We start from the raw sequence: 19,168 nt of genomic DNA on the forward strand, positions 1-19,168 counted from the left end.
CTCGAGGGAGCAGATGGAAGAAAAACATGGCTGGATTGTTGAGTTGCTCTCACCAGGATCGGATAAATATTTTATAGCCAGCCCAGAAAGATGAATCCAAGTGCCCGTGAAGCAGTGACGCTCTTGTAAAAGTTTTGAGGCATAGGTTCATGAGCCACGGACGACGAAAAATAGTAGACCCTAGATCAAGATTCTCTGCCCGTGATTGCGGATGAATCAGAGATACAGACATGATAATTTTGGAATAAAATTACTTTTATCTCAAAATTGGGGGCCATGTGTTTACACTAAAATTTAGAATGAGTCTCGCAGAGACTTAAAAGCTCCTAAGATTATGTCATCAAGGAAGCAATTGCAAGCAAATCGGAATTAGCTGATTCGAATGCAGCACCGGAATCAGCTTTCTTCAGGCAGCGCTGGCAGATAATGACAAAGGCTACGATCGGCGCTAGGACGAAACATGATGGACTCTACAAAAGGGGAAAGATTAGAGTTCAAGTTATCTTAAATTAGGAATGTTTTTCTTCATACCAAAGATTGTAATGAATCGTGATCAAGTAGGATTCATGTTTAGACTCCGGGTATAAATACCGAGCCCCGGCTATTGTAAAAAACAACAATCAATCCAATATACAAGTCATTTACTTTTTCGGCTTTGGCCACCCCTTAGGAGTAGGACTAGAATAGATCTCGGCGAGTTCTTCAGTTGTAAGTACCATCATGGCTTATACCTCTGTTCGTACGGCTGCATCGATCCGGTCGACCTCCACTGCGACTCTGGTATAAGTTAGTTATCGATTTTTGCCTAGTTCAAGTATGGCTGCATCGATCCGGTCGACTCCCACTGCATGAACTAGATCAAGGTCAAGTTATCGGCTCTACCTTAGAATGGCAGTCTTTGGTAGATTCATTAAGTTATCGATATTGCTTATTGCTTTTATTATTCATCTAAATTATAGCAATATCATTCTGCCCGATTGAGATTGATCTAGATCATCCTTATATCATATTTAACCCATCGTTTGTTAATCTAAAACTGATCTAATTTATACATTAAACGATGAGTTACGTTTTATTAGCTGTTTTACATCAATCTTGATCGTGCATAGCGTGCGGTTAAAGCATGTTGCGTCTTGAGTAGATTTATTGGCTAGCAAAAACCATTCCATGGCCCGTTATCACGTCCTGTGTGATTCTGCCACACACCTCACTGTTAGCACCGTGAAGTAGGGATCGTTATTCGGTAGATCTATTTCTGATAAGGCATGACTTTAACTGTGCGCTATACCTGAATCGACTGTTTTAGCCGATATCGAGTGCTTTCACGAGCAGTTCGCATCACGAGACCGTTGAAGTAAAGATAGGTTGAAAGATGTGTTAGCCCCATGATCTTATTATTGTATTACGGCCTGCATGATTCTGTCTTATTCCTCACTGATATTAGTAATGAGTTAGGGTCATTGAGTCTATTGTTATTTCTATGACCTGCATGATTCTGTCTCATGGCCCACTGGTCATAGCGATAGATGAGATCTAACATGTTTATTAGATTTGTCCTTAGTAAACGGTTAAATGGTGTTGAATTATTTCTTTATATAAAATGGGTTCGGTTGCTTGTAATCATTGGCTCAGCATAAACCAATCATTGTTGACATCTTATTGCTATTGATTAATATCTTCTCAAATAACGACATTTATCTAGAATGATAACCGACTCTTCTTATATAACCCAATGAGCTTCAACCGATTTATTCTTATGAATATGCTGGAATCGACTGTTTAGTCGATCTCCTTTCATAACGGCTCTCAGAGCCGCACATTCGGGACTGTCTGGTAACACCGGCAAGTTCCGCCCTTAATTATTGATAAGTTTTCTTTCCTTGTCAATTACAGGGTCAAATTGACTGGCACGTCTCGGGAGGAGTGCGTAGGATCGACCATCCCTGCGCTGAAGCTAGGCAGATCTACAGCTCCATCGAGTAGACCCTTTGGCTTGCTGCGTGTGTCCTCGGCACGGGACGAAAATTCTGTGTCGACAAAAATAAACTTGTTGTGACATACTTATTCACCAGCATAAAAGGTTTCAAATATTCCTTTTGTTTCGCCTTTCCATATTCCTCTCCAGCATATCTTCTATTTTTTAGTTGGCACTTGGCACTGCCCTTCTTTTTCTATTGGTATATTCTCTGCAGGCATCTGTTAGGCTGATTTCAAAGGCAATTTCTGTCATGTATCTCATCGCTTAGTTCCTTTTTCCTTTGAAAAAGACAGTACGTTCTTCTATTGTTCCTTTCTGATAAGGCCATTATTTCTGTTTTATTTGCCTCTATTTGGTTATGCTGTTCGTTAGGTTTTTGCCCAGGCATTTCATGTAATCATAGGCTTAATAATCATTTAATAATTCATCTGCATAACATAATCAGATTCAGATGTATATGAATGCCTGTCTTTAATAATCTCCTGTCATTGTATGCCTATGTTTTGCACTAGGCAAAATAATAAGGATTTAAAATTCGCTTTGCTCCCTTACACAATCTTCTGTCCATTGTTTCATGCCTTTTGTTGTGCTGTTATGCTGGTACTGAATCTGTTGCAGCAAATTCCTCCCAGCCGTCTCTTTCCCTCTGGTTTCCTCTTGCACCTTTCTGCGCGCGGCGCCGACGCCGAACAAAGTGGAGCAGTGAACGTGAATGCAGCCATGGCCATGTACACCCCCTCCTAGGATTGTGTAGGGGACCAAAGAACGCTAATTCGTTCAAAAAAGCAAAAAAGAACCCTAATGGCCAATGGCAACCCTGCATGAAAGGCCACAACTTGCGAAATGCTTTGGCTAATCTATATAAGCCAGTCCTGTCACTTCTTGAGCTTTAGTTTCGCAGTGGTTCATCGATTGGCCGGGCAGGGTTTCAGGGACCACGCTAACCTAGCTGCTTCTGCAGTTTACTGAGTCATTTCTGATGAAGCTAGGCTCTTTTGCAGAGGTCCATCTCCATCCATGGCTTTCTTTGGTCAGAGTATATAGGAGGGGCCTGGACCATCGCCGTCTAGCGCTCATGATCAGTCCCTTGACATGCCATGTTTGGCTGGTACTATGTGAAGATCTGGCTCTAAACTCTCTGAAGCAGGGATGTGAGTGTACTTTCTCCTTGTGTTGTGGACCTCTCATGCGGCGTTGGTGACATGGACCATGCATCAGATCAACATCATGGAAGCATCAGATCTGCACCAACTGAAAGGTTCTTGTTATTGGTGGGGCACAGGGATTTAGGTGATCTCGGAATAATATTTGGCTGATTTTGCGCATGGAATTGATGATGAATAAAGAAGATTTGGTTGCTTACTTGTGCTGGAATATAGATCAGGTCGTTGAAGCTGAACTGCTGGGGTTTAGTAACCAAAGTACCTATCAATATCTTTTCGGATTGATTGGTTTCGTCAGTCAAAAGATGGATGGATAAGCCGGCTGAAGCTATTTTGTTGCGAGAGAAAAATATTGTAGATTCTAGCTAATAAGTCGGCTCATAAGTTCAAGCGAACAGGGCCTAGCATGATGAATTCTGATTTCTGCATGATTGGAAGGATGAGCAGATGACAGAAATGCCCTTTTCATCTCATTTTCTTTTTTTCCCACTGAATATTTCTGCCAACGGTCAATTTGATTTGGACTGCTAGATTTTAAAACTAATCTGAGTTGGAATTCTTCTTATTAGTTGTTGCTTATAATTACAATGCTAGTTAAACTGTAAAAACAAGACCCCAAAGTTCACTGCATTTACTGAAGAGCTCCGTGCCCTTATATGTACTAAGTCACATTCTGACCAACTGGCGTTGTGAATCATTGCAAGCTGTTGCCGTCGTCGTCTCCCTGTCAGTGCACGCCATTTTCGTCTGTGGATACTTGCAGATGAAATTGGCGTGCGTTTGGAGCGCTTTCAGCCTTGCACCAATTTGCCATGCACAGTTCAGGAAAACACGTTAACCGGTTCTTCTTCCTTGGACATTGATTAGAAAGAAACTAAGACAAACCTCGCTGTTATCCTAAACCCAGAAGCAAATGCTACCGTTACAGACATCATCACTTTAGCTTGGGTGGTTTGATACCACAAATGGCAAGGCAGGTGATTGCCATTGCGGTACCAAGCGTATGTACACGTGTGTAGTAGTCAAAACTTGGCAGAGGCGAGGTGGTTAGCCCTCTGCCTACACCTGCCATGCATGGTTCGGTGGCCATGGCTACGTCAAAACTCGCGGGGATCGACGAACAGGACCGTCCCGGACGGTACCGGCGCCGCCCAGCCGTCGTCGTCGTCGTCGGCATTTTTGGTGAGGTTCTTGATGCACCAGACGTCCTCGTCGCAGGAGAAGCGGCGCCACCTCGGGACGGCGGCGGCGGCCGGGTCGTCGGGCGCGACGTCGGCGGCGACGACGGCGCAGGCCGGGTTCTTGCGGGCCACGTTGTGGGCGTGGTGGCAGAGGGAGCGGAGCAGGTTCGGGCCCGCGGGACCGGACATGCGGAGGCCGTAGAGGAGGTAGGCGCCGAAGGGGCGGAAGATGTCCGGGATGGAGGGGACGCGCATCCACGGCGCGCCGCGGTCGAGCGCCCGGAGCGCGGCGAGCGACGCGCGGAGCAGCGCGGGCGCGCCGCGCACGCGGAGGCGCATGGAGCGGGTGGAGTCCCAGACGCTGAGCACGGCGAAGGACGGCGGGGCGGACGGGTCCCGCTCCGGCCCGCTCTCGATGGCCACGAACGTGCCCAGCGTGAGCTTGTGGGCGAGCAGCGCCGGCATGTCGGCGGGGAGGAACTCCGTGGCGTGCGGCGGGCACAGGCGCGCGTAGGCCGCGGCCGCCAGCGGCGGCGGCAGCGGGAACACGCGGTGCGCGCTCGGGATGGGCAGGCGGTGCGCGTGCACCGGCCGGCCCAGGAACTCCGGCCGCCGGAACGGCGCGTACCCGAACCGGCCCGTGAACAGCGCCAGAGAGGCCGCGTTGGACGTCGTCGTCGCCATCGTCGCGTGCGCCGCGCCGCGCTCACGGCACCACTCCTCCGCGCGCTCCACCAGCGCCGTTGCGATCCCCAGCCGCCTGCAAGAGAGCGCAATTAACGTAAGCACACATACAGCCGTTCAAACTTCAACCCATGTGACGGCGGCGGCTGCGGCGCCTCGAGAACCGTGCGTGCGTGCGCCTGCAGTGGACTCCGGCCAACCAGCCGGAACGGTGGGCCCACTCCGCGGCGCGCGATTAGGCAAGCAGAGAAGGTACCGTGTTGTGTGCATGCGCATCCATCCGCATGAGGTGAAAACTGAAGAAACAAAAAGAGTGAAGTGGTGCGGAGGACATGGCCACCGTGACACCGTACCTGTGAGACGGAGAGACCCTGAGGCCGAGGAGGCAGGCCACCTTCACGTATGCCGCCGGCGACGGCTGCTGCTGCTGCTTCGGGTTCGGGTAGGAAGATGGTTTCTGTTTCTTGCCGCCGCCTCTGCTCACCACCCTAACGCAGGCCTTGATGAGCCCGACCATCTCCGCCTCCTCGCCATACTCGCAAACCTGAGCATTGCAAATTCATCAGCCAACGTACAGAATAATCTGATAAATTGTCACTGTCGAATGCGTGCATCTTTCATTCGTGCACATCAATTATCAGTAACAAATTGATCTGTCTGTTGGCCCATGGGATGATCGGCTCAGGTGAGTGAACCACTCACCAGTCTTGGCGAGCACCCGCTAGTGTTGCTGAGCACCCACTAGCCGTGCCGATCACGAACAGGCGTTGTCCGTCCCCACACACTGTAGCTGGAGCTAGAGGAAGAAGGGAGAACAGAGCATGCACGCACAATTCAAAGACACCAGCGTTGGCCGAAGCCGTCTGTGAGATGGCAAATCTAAACTCTCTTTACTGAGTTGCCATGGTAGTCTATTTATACAACTCTATCCATCTAGTCCTAGTATAGCCCACACGCTGTAACAGTAACTAGATAACATACAGGGCTCACTTTGCGCCGGCCCCTCCCACACGCTGTAACAGTAACTAGATAACATACAGGGCTCACTTTGCGCCGGCCCCTGTATGGCTACAGTGCTGTAGGTGAGCCATACGGCATCTGCACTTGCAGCTACTATAGTATCACAGCGGAGGGCTTTCGGCGCCGCCTTCACTTATTGTGTTCACGCAAGAAAAACAGTAATTTATTCTAACACTGTCCCTCTCCCTCAGTGTTTGAACTCCAAAGACTATACCACACCGATCGGATTGGTGTGCCAAACAAACAAACAGTTCTTCTTTTGTTTATCGTTAGTTCTGTGCTTGATAATTTGGTAGCTTGCTGCTGCGCGTAGATTAGTTAGGCCGCCACTTACCAGCATGACGTGCTCCGGTGCGTGGCGGACCCTCGCCAGCGGGTCGCCGACCTGCTCGACGGAGAGCGACATGCCCTTCTTCTTCTTCGTCGTCTTCCTCAGCTTGCTGCCGCCACCACTGTGGTCGTCGTCGGGTGTGGTGTCGTCGCCGGGTGTGGTGTCGTCGCCGCACAGGCCGACCTGGCACCGGCGCTCGAGCTCCTCCACCCCCTCCAGGTCCCTCTCCATGTCGAACTCCCTAACCCTAAACGACACCTTCTTCTCTCCATTCATGACGCTGACCTCAAACTCAAACGACAGTATATCTAGCTTAGCTTGTTCGTCGCTGTCGCTACTAGGTTAGCTTAGCTTAGCTTAGCTCAACGAGAGCTTAGCTTGCTGCGCTGCTGCTCCTCTCTTCCACGACGAGGAGGGCGGGCGGCAAATTTATACAGGTAGCTAGTGGGTTGACGGGGACTCGGGGAGAGACCGGGGCAAAATGGTAATCTCCCACGCACTTCCAAGTAATAATCCACACAATGCTTACAGCTCGAACACAGACACTGCACACTGTGTGGCGAGAGGTGGATCTTCGGCTTCGTTCCAGACCATTCTCAACGAGATTCCTTCGGGTAGTAGCATGTGAGTGAAAGCACTAGAATCATGGGCAGCATGGCAAAAATAAGTAGGCACCTTTCCGAATTAGGGGTCCTGGAATTGGAGCTGCCCGACTGATGAGCGTATATATATTTGGAACCGTACCATCCTTCTTTTTCACGAGTCCAGACTTCAATAATCCTACGGCGTGTTTGGCACAGCTCATAACAGCTTCATGAGTTACTGTGAGCTGTTTTTTTTATTAAATACTCATTTTAAAAACAGCTTCATGGGTAGCTTATCCTAGCTTCATCTCCCATATTATAGTCATTCTATTCATTTTTCCACCATGTGAAGCTGTTTTACCAAACACTTGTTTCAAACCAACTCAGCTTTAACAAAAAAAAAAGTTACTAATGAAGTTATTTTTGTAAAAAAACAGCTCATATGATGAAGCCGAGAGCTGTGCCAAACGGGACCTATATAATCACCTGTTTAGGGGCGCACAATAGACGCGCATATATGGTTTCCCATGAATTCCACATAAATTTCAGCACAATAAGCGCACACACAGCACAATCGCAACAAACCCTGATTTAATTAGTTTCTCCATTCCAAATGAGGGACATAAAAATTTAGAGTTTCTCATATACTGAATAAAGGAAGACCAAGCTGATCGAGTTGTTAAATGCTTCATGGTTTGTCTCTAATTGGCACCCATGCCTGCCAGTGGGAGCTGTTCTTTTATCCAGCAACCAGTCTACGTCCATGTCGTCGTCGCTCCCGAATTTTTTATAATTTGGTCCTTTTTTTAAAGTTTCTCACAAATAGACCCCTGGCGGAAAGAATTCAGAAAATGGACCCTTCGCTCGGCGCCATTAATGCTGGCGCCGAGTTAGGCGCCAGCGTCTCTGGCGCCGAGCTCCTGGGCACGGTCGATGACCTGCCAGGGGGCTTGGAGCCAGAGTGACTGGCGCTGAGCTCGGCGCCGTAGATCTTGGCGCCGAGCTCGGAAATATCTAACGGGCCCGCGCCTTTCCTCTCTTCTTTTCCCTCTCTCGCCCTAGCTGAGCAAGGGGCCCGCACTTCTGGAGTTCCCATCTCCTGGCTACGTGAAGAGTTCGCACAGTGCCCCGAGGAGGCAGATGAGGAGACGAGATGAGGAGACGGTTGGGTACTACTGCCGGGCGTGGATCCTACACCTTTTTGCCTGCGTTCTCTTTCCCGATGCCACGGGTGACAGTGCGTCCTGGATGTGGATCCACTGCCTCAGTGACTGGGACCAGGCGGGTCAGCACAGCTGGGGCTCTGCAGTCTTGTGTTTTCTATACCGGCAGCTGTGCGAGGGGTGTCGTCGGTCTTCGTCTAACCCGTCACTTGGTGGATGCGTGTACCTGTTACAGCTGTGGATGTGGGCTCGTCTTCCAGTTGGTCGTCCAGAGGTTCTAGATCGTCGTGAGTGGTTCCAAGGTTAGCCTCCAAGTCGCCAGCCGACGTGGGCGTACCTTTGGGACCAGGTCAGGGTTCCGCACACGAGGATAGACCAGACGTACATTGAGTACACGAACGAGCTAGACACGCGTCGAGGTATAATTCTCGAGGATGACCCCGTTTTTACTAAAACTCCTCACAAAACATTTCTTGCATCTAACAAAACGGATGTAATTTAACAAACATCAATCAAAACATCACAAATAAATATCAATGAGAACCATAACTACAATACAACCAATTTCGTTCTAAGAACTGAAAGCAGTTAGCATTAAACCCTAAACCTAGGGTTTCTCATTTGATCCACAACAATGAACCCATAACATAACTACATGCGCCTAGGTTTGCTAGCTTTTTCCACACCTTGGAATCAACCTACGGTTGTATAATACATATATTGAGGGATACAATGAAACCCTAAGTGATGACGATTCTTAGGTTCAAAAATCTGACTAATATATACCGAATCGATGCGAAAAAAAACAAGGAGGGGAGCGAGGATACCTTGCTCTCGAAGATCTACGGATCAAATCAAGGTTTTCAAGGTCCAATATGACGATTCGTGAGGTAGGGTGAAGTGGGGAGAGAAAACCCGAGAGGGAGGAGAAAGAAGAGGAAGAACGCTCGGGCAAAAAGGTTGGGCTAGGGTTAAATGCAGGGAGCTCGGCGCCAGTCACTACGGCGCTGAGCTCGGCGCCAAGATCTACGGCGCCGAGCCCCCTGGTCATCGACCGTGCCTAGGAGCTTGGCGCCAGAGACGCTGGCGCCTAGCTCGGCGCCAGCATCAATGGCGCCGAGCTAAGGGTCCATTTCCTAAATTCTTTCCGGCAGGGGTCTATTTGTGAGAAACTTTCAAAAAATAGCCAAATTGTAAAAAATTCGGTTTGAACAACCACCAGACCAGAGAGCATGAGAGCAGCACAGATTGTTTAACAAAGTGATGGCATCTAGGCAGCAATCCAAGCAGATCAGAGGGGGTATGAGCACAAAAGCTGTAGCAAAGTGTGGAGTATAGGACATGTTTTGTCAAGTGACTAGGGTTTTAACGACAGGACATGTGTGTAGTACGGTGTACTGGAGCGGAATTAACTTGCATTTGGCCTAATTGGCGCGTCAAGAGTACAGAGCTTCTTGGCAGTTTGCATGCCAATTTGCATGCATCACCATCCCTTTTTGACCCTCACGGGCTCAATTTCCTTGCAGGCTCTGACTCCTTTCCAACTGGTGACAGGTGGCCCGGCCCTGCTTGGTTGCTTGTGCCTTTCCCTAACCCTAGCTAGCTTTTGCAAAAGAGATTGTGTTCATGGGGCATAGATTAATGGAAGCATGCAAAGACATGGAAAGGAGCGAGCTAGGAGGAGGAAGAGGGGTTAGGGACGGCGGAGGAGGAGGGGTCAAAAGGCATTTGCTTGACTGGCAGAAATATACGCGTTGATTAATGGTGTTTGATTTGTTTAATGACGCCGCCGCCGTTGTTGCATGACTCAAGAGACTGAATAGTCAAATCTTTGCTAATCACTTACTGTCTGTCAGCAGCGGTGGACCCAGAAAATATTTTAGGGAGGGCTGAACAACACTGCTGTTCGATCAAGTCTCAGCCCCCCTATACTATAGAATTTTGTCTAAAAATTCATGGAGGCTCCACAGGGGTTCCACTGCTGCGATACGGGTAGGAGGGCTGCTGCGATACGGGTAGGAGGGCTTGAGCGCCCCCCCCCCCCCCCCCCCCCCCCCCCCCCCCCCCACACACACACCCCAGCGCTGTGTCCGCCCCTGTCTGTCAGTTGGGCTGGCTTCTAGCGTGTGGTGTTTCGTTGTCCAAACCTCTTTTACTTGGAGTCCAAGTTGTGGTTTACTAGTGTCTTTCGCGAGTCACGACCAGTCCGAGTAAAATATGAGTGAAGTGATTTCGGTGCAACTGCTAGTCTAGACGCGATTTGTCAATATATGAGCAAAGTCAATGTAGTTGCCTTCGTCAAACATAGGAGACTCAGACAAGGTATGTATGAACAAGCTAGGAGTCGGTCTTGTCTCTAATTATATACTAGCTCGTTGCATACTTAACATTATAAGTATTGGCATGCAAACTAGCTAGGTACTGACCCATCAATGTTCAAACAGTTTGAAACTTTGGATCGTCCTAATAAATAACTCTTTTTTTCAAAGTTATTTTTGCGGGGTTTCAACAGATGGAGGGTGTCACCGTGAGGTAACCATGGTAAGCTACCATCAACAGTTGGAGGGGTGTCCGTTATCGGATTTTGTAGTTTTAGGTTAAAATTCCAATGACCAATATGTGTAAATAGAAGGTTGTTGAAAAATGTATTTTACCCTTTTGTTATATAGTAGGTCAAACTTGGGATTGTTAGACTCAGCTCCTCCGGAAACGTGATTTTGTCCATTATTTTTAGGAGAAGTACGTATTTCTTAATGAATTTACATTTATGTACAACCCCGGTGCAAAAAAGAATGCAATTCTTCTTTTTCAGGAGTCAAACATTTTTTATGTTTAACCAATCAATACAAAAAATACTAATATTTGTGATACCGAATAAGTATCTATGGAATATATATTTTAATAGTAAATCTCTTTGTAGATATTAGGTCCTCATTTTCAAGGCTTCCCTAGGACCTTCGGTTTGGACTTCTATGTCTTTTCAGGTCAAACCTTGCCAAAACGGCTCTACATGAGAAGCCGTAGAGGGAAGAAGCAGTTTTTTTATTACAAGGGGTGAAGTCATGTCATTTGGAAAAGAAACCCTACCAAACAAAATCTAAATGGTTAAGACTATTTTATTATAAAATTGATTAAAATCTATGTTTTGTGTGTGTGAGAGGGGGGGGGGGGGGGGGGGGGGGAGAGGGGGACGGAGTAGTGTACACATACGTACGGAGTAATACACTGGCACATGCATGCGACCGTATAATTAACCATCAATGCTGCATATATATCCATGCACACACGTCTATGCATGTTTTGACTCGAGCTTGTCCCTTTACTAAGCTAGTTTGACCCAAAGGGTACGGTGAGGAGGGGTCGTTCGTTCCACCATGCATGTTCATCAAATCAGCTGAGCGACGAGGCTTTTTTGCATGGTAGCCGGCCGGCCCTAGCGGCGCCCGCCCAAAGCTGAGCTTCACGTGCCCTCTCAATGCAAGCATCCCATCAGCGCCAGGTGTTTTGGCCGACGTGACTTGAGATCGATCGATCGAGAGAGAGAGAGGCAACACCAGCAGCAGCACCACGTAGGAGTACGTGACGGACACCATACCTGCTTATTACTAATGAAGGTGCTCTAAGAGCTGTCATTTTAGCTAGGTGGCCATGCCTAAATTAAAACGAATTAAAACCATCTTCTGTGGTGCTTTCCTTATTTACTTCATCCAGCAACTAATGCGAGTGCATGTCCAATTAGTTAGAGCGCAGTGACAGATCTAGAAATTTATAGAAGAAAGGGGCTCCAATCATCTTTAACCTCTAAAGCCTTTTCTTTATGTCTTCTATGTCTATTATAATTAGGAGGGGCTCCATTATCATAGAAGTGGTAGGGGGGATTGAGGCCCGCCAGCCCCACCGGTAGATCCACTCCTAGTTAGAGGCGAGTACCACAAATTGAAATTATATACGACCTAATAAAATGGGGCACCTAGGTCATTTTCGCCAAACATTGAACAACACTTTATAATGATGTTTTTTGGGGGGACAAGGTAGTAGTATTAAAAAGGGAGGGAGAGTAAAACATTTATTGTCCTGTTTGACGAACTCTAGCTCTAAGTAATCTATCTATGGCTCTAGAAAATCCTGGACATAGAGCTGAAAACATGTTAAATGTAGTTACATGACTCATTTTTATTTATATTTTCAATTAAATAAAAAATATTTAAACCACTTTCATTAGCCTACAAACTATAGATCCAGCATAGATCTCGAAGCTAGAGCTGCCCAAACGGCCCTATACCAAGTGGTGGTCAGCAATTCCGATCCGGCTAGCATCCGATTAATTTTTCACAAAATTCGCAAGCTAAGCTAGGCATATGGAACCGTAGCCTTTCGATTTCATCTTTCTTCTTCCATGCATATATGCATCATCTCTAAATCACATTTTGTCGATGCCTTTTTTGGCATCAATATCTTTGACCAAAGCCGAGAAGGAATTAAGCCGCTATTCCAACTGGACAGGCATATGAAATGATTCCCCTCTCATTAGCCATTAAACATACCCCACTAGCTAATCTCAAGGCCACCAAGAAGATACTCCAAACTCCAAAGTGAGGAGATATATCCCTAGCACGCCCAATGGCCTAGGTACGTGATTCCTTTTTGGCCCTTTTGAGAGAGGTACACGTACGTTCTTATGTGCTACCATCCATCTTTATCTCTGCTACTAGTCCTAGCGCTAGCTAGGCTTGCTTGCATGCTCTCGCGTTTACTTGGTGATGTGAGAGCTAGCTCTCTGCATGCATGATAATGATGCAAATATAATATACTATATATATGTGCATTCATATGCAAATGAGCTAAAGATGCACTTTCAGTGTTGGACACGTTTCTAAACACAAGAGGTGGAGAGGTAGTGGCGACCTAAAGATTTGGTAGACAGTACATGCATGGCTGACATGAGACTTTGTGGTGTTGTTTTTGTAATAGTTGGCGTTGTTTTTGACAATTCTAAAGGTGGGCGCCTTTTTTTTTTGAGCGTCAGTAAAATATTCACACGCCAAAATCTGTACCTTTCGAGATATTATCCCTTAGCAAAGCATGCATGTAGATCAAGCTCAGGGGAAAAGGTAGATTAGCTACAGTACTAGATTACGACAAAGGCACTACAATAACTAGGGCTTTGATTGTTGGACAACGAAGGACCATGCATGGGAGCCCTTTAGTTCAAATAAAGAATGCAGGCATTAGTGGTTTGAGCTTCGAAAAATTAATGGAAGCACAACGAATGAACACCCGTGCCCTTACTTGTGTGCCTCCAGCAGCTAGTATACCCGACGATCTTCAGGCGATCGATGTTTCATGATGTGATAGGCTGCAACCTGCAAGCATACGGAGTATATATGAGTCCACTCATCAGTCCACCATGACCAGCTCATGAGTTATAACCATGCAGATATTCTTGTCCAATTGTTGCTATTTAATTCATCAGCTCCACTGATGATGCGATGTGTATATGTATCAGCAGATTCTGCACGCGAGACTACGGCTGGATCGATTATGAGCCATGATTTGGCGGGCATGCACGACGAGTGGTCAACACCACACCCGGCAGCATCCCCGCGCCGCGCCGCGCCGGATGCTTAGGGCATGATTGGTTTCCCCAATCCACCCGTTCGAATATTCAGGCTGGCCCAAATAATAATTTCAATAAATCTCAAAGATCAACTCACACATTCATAATACGGTGGTGAACTTTAGTCCCACATTAAACAGTTGAGTTGTCTTCTCGGGAAACGAGATATGCACTTATTTTGGGACGAAGGGAGTAAAAGTATTTTCTAAACTATGACTATGCTATGCTATGCTATGCTATGATATGATATGACTAGGTACAAATGTTTATTCAGGATTTCATGTATTGACCTATACATCCAACAAGTGCAGGACCAACAATAAAGTGTCTGCATGATTGCTTGCGTATCATACCTACGCACTCGTATTAGACAGCGTGGGATCGTCAGTTTATCATCACTGTACTTACCGCTATTTTTTTTTCGGTTGAATAATTTTGCTTTGTGGTCCGGTTCTTGTTTTTTTTAATGCATTCTTCGGTTGGAGGCCGGTAAAGGGGGAAAAAGGACCCATAGTTGAACTGACAGTGCTTTTTTTCTTCTTCACATACCGTTAGTGTTGCATTGACTTGTTATCGTCCCTGGCCGGGTGTACAGTCGTACCTTTTGACCGTGTATCTATTCCGGCAACTTCTTATATTAGTGCAAATTCTATGGAAGCACGTCATAAAAAAGACAACAACTGCTGAAATTAAAGTTTCTGATAGATGTTATACAATATAATTAACCATACACAAACACAACGTTTGCTAATCTACCACGCGTACGTCTCCATTGCCACCCACCACACGAGCACAAAGCTAGGAGTAGTCCTAGAACGAGACACTCGGACACAGCTGATCTCTTTTTCTTGCCTTTCTTTTTTTTGAAACTAGTAGGACACAGCTGATCTTGGGCACTCCACAGTCTCCATCATCGAAGCGTTTCCATGCTTCTCTTTCTCTCCGTAAAAACGTTGTTATTACGCCCACAGTGCAGTGGATAATATCTGCAGGTTCTAGTGCATGCCCATGCACGTAATGCCAGTTCTCTCGGGAACCTTGTGAGTCGCGCGCGAGAAAGAGAGAGATCGATCTCGACGCCGGCTCTCCATGCAGGCCCATGTGCGGAGTGCAGTCCTACTCACCTCTGTAGCCATGCATGCCGCCATTGTCCCACATGAAGCTAAGCAATCCTGACATGCATGACCCATAGGACTGAACATGTACGTACTCCATTCCTTGGGCTTGTTTAGGAATCAGTATTTAGCACTATAGTACTTTCGTTTGTATTTAACAATTATTGTTCAATCATGGCCTAACCAGGCTCAAAAGATTCATCTCGTAATTTATAATCAAACTATGTAATTAGTTATTTTTTTATCTATATTTAATACTCCATGCATGTGTCCAAAGATTTAATGTGATGAAGAGAGTGAAAAAACTTGCAATCTAAATAAGGCCCTTCTAAAAAAACGTAATTCTAACTTGCTATGGGCACGTGTTAGAGAGAAAAATATTAATATTGTTCGTTGTCTAAAAAATACGGTTTATAAGTGTTTGATGTGTGGTGACAAAGTGGTCAAACACGGATGCCCATCGCCTTTATTTGCGTCCAGCTCGGCGTCTTCCCTCCCTGTGCATGCACTGGTACACAGTACTACTGCATGCCTCACCTGAGCGTCTGGAGCTTTGCCGCTGTCGTCTATCACGTCGGCCGGTCATGTTCATACTAGTACACTGTTGCCCCTGTAAGGACAGAACCCAACTCTGCTCGTCTGCCCGGAAAAGGTGCTGATCGAAGACAAGATAGTACCAGCAGTGCAGTGCTCATCGGTCATACTGGAGGCTCTGACCCTGTAGACGTCGTGCTGTGAGATTAGGGCCTGTTTAGAATCCAAAAATTTTTGCGCAGTAACCGTCACATCGAATCTTGTGGCACATGCATGGAGTACTAAATGTAGACGAAAAAAAAACTAATTACACAGTTGGTCGAGAAATCGTGAGACGAAACTTTTGAACCTAATTAGTCCATAATTAAACACTAATTACCAAATACAAACGAAATGCTACAGTGAGCCAAAATCCAAAAAATTTTGAATCTAAACGGGACCTTATTACATGCATGGTGAAGTTGTACGGACCGCATGCAGATTCCAACACGCCACAGTTCCTGATTGATCACTACTCCATCGGAGCACTGTTCATACCTGCGTGCATAGGAGTCGTACAAGCAAGAGTAGAAAGAAGCTGGCTGCAGTAGATGCATGGCATGGGAACACAAAAAAGGGCGGGTACGTGTGCGCGTGGGGCAAACGAATCTGGCTTTTACACGGCACGAAAGATCTCTTGTCGGGCCCAAAAGGCCAAAACATTCGTGGATGCCGCAGCCGCCACACGATGGTTGGAGTTGGATTGGATATGATGCTCGTATAAATAGGACGAATCTCTGTCGGTCTAATCTTCGTGCTAAGCTGATACTATAACTGATAGGAGTAACATTCTGGTGGCACGGATGCAAAAGATGGCTATGTACGTGTACGACTCTCAACGCCTACTCTTCTTCTTGTTATATGAAAGTATGTCGTAGTATATAGCTACATGGTCCCTCCAAAAAAAAAAAGAATTCTAGCTAGCTTTTTTAAGTGAATGAATCAATCAAGTTTGATCAAATCAATGAAAAATTACTAATATTTATATTTAATAGATTAGTCATGTAATATACTGTAAACTTATTTGGAGACATAAATGTTGACATTGCTTTCTATAAATTTAACCAAACTTTAAAAACAACTTAGTTCATAATTAAAATTACATTTTTTTGGACGGTAGAAGTATATCTTTAGTCATAAAGTCATCTATAATTAGGGGCTCCCTATCTATAAGTAACGTTCTTAGAGTGTCTGAACGTAGCACGCATAGCTAGTTAGATTGCTTGTGACGGAATCTGTGCATCTAGATTAAAGTCCTCAGCATGTTTTCATGGATTTAATGAAGTTATTCTTTTAGTAGTAGGCATCGTGCCCATCAACAAGTAAGCGCTTGTGATCACTTCGTCAACTTCGAAATTTGTGAGGGGCCGGGCTCTTGTGCTCATCCTCTCAAGAAAAGACAAAGAGCAACTCCATAGGAATCAAGGTACTGAGTAGCTCCTTGGTTCGAGCTAGATCAAAGATCAAGCGCTCAAGGTATCGAGACAACCTTGCGGGTTAGAAGCTTAATAGAGGAGCAGTGAAACAATGAGCTCATCTCAACTAGACTAGGGTGACCGACAAATCACTGATCGATGCCATAGAATAAAATCTTGTGTCTTTCTTGTTCTATCCCTTGGGCTGAAGTCCAATTCATTCTTAATTTGTGCTGTTTACTTTCCTAGCATTGAGTTTCTTACTTGTCATCTTAGGTTGCAAACCCTAGTCCTGTTTGCTTATGCTAAAATTTTGTGAGAGAAAAACACTGTTCCATGTCTAAAAAATAGCTTAAGCGAATATGGGCCCTATAGATAGGAAGTAGTATATTATGGCTCTCTTGTGGTACTACTTCAAATTTGCTTAGTGTCTTTATTTTTAGTGTTACCGTCCATTCACCTCTTCCTAACCTGTTCTTGAGATTCTACACTAATGATATATGAACATGAACATGGTTATATATATAACGCACTTCATGGTTATTGAATTGTTTCCATGATAGCTTATATTTAGTTAGTTTGTATATTATTTTAAAATGGTTCTATACTTAAAAAATAAAGTGCATTTTAACATTTAGATGGACTATATGGTTCTATACTTAAGGAATTATTATTCGACAGTTTAATATTTCTCCCGAAAAAAATGTCTTTTCCAGCGTAGACCTGTCAGCTGCAGCTTAATATTTTTTGACTGATTTCTGCACTCCACTCCACTAGGAAACAGCCAAGCATCCATGTGTAATGACCGGCCGCGGCGACCGCGAGGTCTCCATGCATGTCTCATTCGCTGCGCCTGCGAATCCACCGAATTTTTTACAATTTGGCATTTTTTTAAAGTTTCTCACAAATAGACCTCTAGCAGAAAGAATTCAGGAAATATACCCTTAGCTCGACGTCATTGATGCTGGCGCCGAGCTCGGCGCCACCGTCTTTGGCACCGAGCTCCTGGGCACGGTCGATGACCTGCCAGGGGGCTCGGCGCCTGAGTGACCGGCGCCGAGCTCAGAAATATCTACCGAGCCCGCGCCTTTCCTCTCTTCTTCCTCTCGCGCCCTAGCCCCGCCGCCGCCGCCGCCCTTGCCCGCGCCACCGCCGCCCCTGCGCCCGTGCTCCCGCCGCACCACCCCCGCGCTGCGCCCGCACCACCGCGGCCGCCACCGCGCCCGCTCCACGCCGCGCCCAAGGCAGCGCTCGTGCCGCGCCGCGCCGCCGCCCCACGCCGAGCCAGCACCGAGCGCGCGCCGCTGCCCCGCGCCCGCGCCGCCGCGCCTACTTCCGCTCCCGCGCCACGCCCGAGGCCGCGCCCACGCCGCCGCCCCGCGCCGCGCCCCTCACCGCGCCGAGCCCGCGCCGCCGCCCCGCGCCACGCCCGTCGCCGCATCGAGGCCGCCCCCCGCCCCACGCCGCGCCCCTCGCCGCTCCGAGGCTGCGCCTGCTCCCACCCCCGCGCCCGAGGCCGTGCCCGCGCCCCCGCCCTGTGCCACACCGAGGCCGCCCCCCGCCCCGCGCCCCTCACCGCGCTGTCTCCCGTGGTTGGCCGCCGCGACGCCTCCACCGCCCTCCACCGTCGTCCTCGCCTTGCCCTCCACCGTCGGCCCTAGGCCGCGCCCATCGAGCCGGACTCGCCGCGCGTAGCCCTGGGCATCCCGCGCTCGCCGCGCGCCACCGCTGTCGTCTGCCGCGCCACCGTCAGCCCGGATCTTTGGCCTGACCCACGCCCATCGTCCGCCGGCCCAGACAGGTAAAAATTATGAATATGCAATGTACCTACTTAGTTGGTATTTGTTATTTATTAGTTAATGTGATGACTCAGGTAGTTGATTTAGTTAGTGATCTAGTGAGATATATATGTAGATAGATAGAAACATAGACACATAGATATAGTTAGATAGCTACTTAGATATGTAGTTACATTTTTAGTTATCTACATATGATCTAGCTATTTAGTGAGTACATTGTAAATATATTCGTAGTTATTATCTTGATTACTTAGTTTGTAGTTAGAAAGTACTTGTTAGGTACTATCTATCGTCTAATTTGGACTAAAGGACATGTGTTTCGTTACTTGTTTGAAATAGATGGACAACCTAGTGACCATATATCATGGAGGCACCATTGAAAGCGATTGCTATGGATATGTTGAGTTTCTTGACATGCAAAGCGTGCCTGTGCTAGACATGCAAAGCGTGCCTGTGCTATTCAATGATAGACCTTCATTTAGTGACATGGTTGCAAGGGCTCGGGAGGAGCTGCATTACCTTGGAGATGATGGCATTGCAGTTGA

At 47.0% G+C, this 19,168-nt stretch overlaps 2 protein-coding genes across 2 annotated transcripts; one reads left to right on the forward strand and one right to left on the reverse strand.

Moving 5' to 3' along the window:
* Positions 1–3,976: 3,976 nt before the first annotated feature.
* Positions 3,977–6,730, reverse strand: LOC136529626 (acetyl transferase GW6a-like). The gene is made up of 3 exons (XM_066522702.1): positions 6,361–6,730; positions 5,360–5,550; positions 3,977–5,082 (listed from the first exon to the last, which is right to left on the reverse strand). The coding sequence occupies exons 1-3, from the start codon at positions 6,631–6,633 to the stop codon at positions 4,239–4,241; spliced, it is 1,308 nt and encodes a 435-aa protein (XP_066378799.1). The 5' UTR covers positions 6,634–6,730; the 3' UTR covers positions 3,977–4,238.
* Positions 6,731–16,221: 9,491 nt separating this feature from the next.
* LOC136526668 (vegetative cell wall protein gp1-like) lies at positions 16,222–18,519 on the forward strand. The gene is made up of 2 exons (XM_066519262.1): positions 16,222–16,276; positions 17,942–18,519. The coding sequence occupies exons 1-2, from the start codon at positions 16,222–16,224 to the stop codon at positions 18,517–18,519; spliced, it is 633 nt and encodes a 210-aa protein (XP_066375359.1).
* Positions 18,520–19,168: the final 649 nt, after the last annotated feature.

The sequence above is a fragment of the Miscanthus floridulus genome, chromosome 19, assembly GCF_019320115.1.
Source record: "Miscanthus floridulus cultivar M001 chromosome 19, ASM1932011v1, whole genome shotgun sequence".
NCBI classification, from domain to species: Eukaryota; Viridiplantae; Streptophyta; class Magnoliopsida; order Poales; family Poaceae; genus Miscanthus; species Miscanthus floridulus.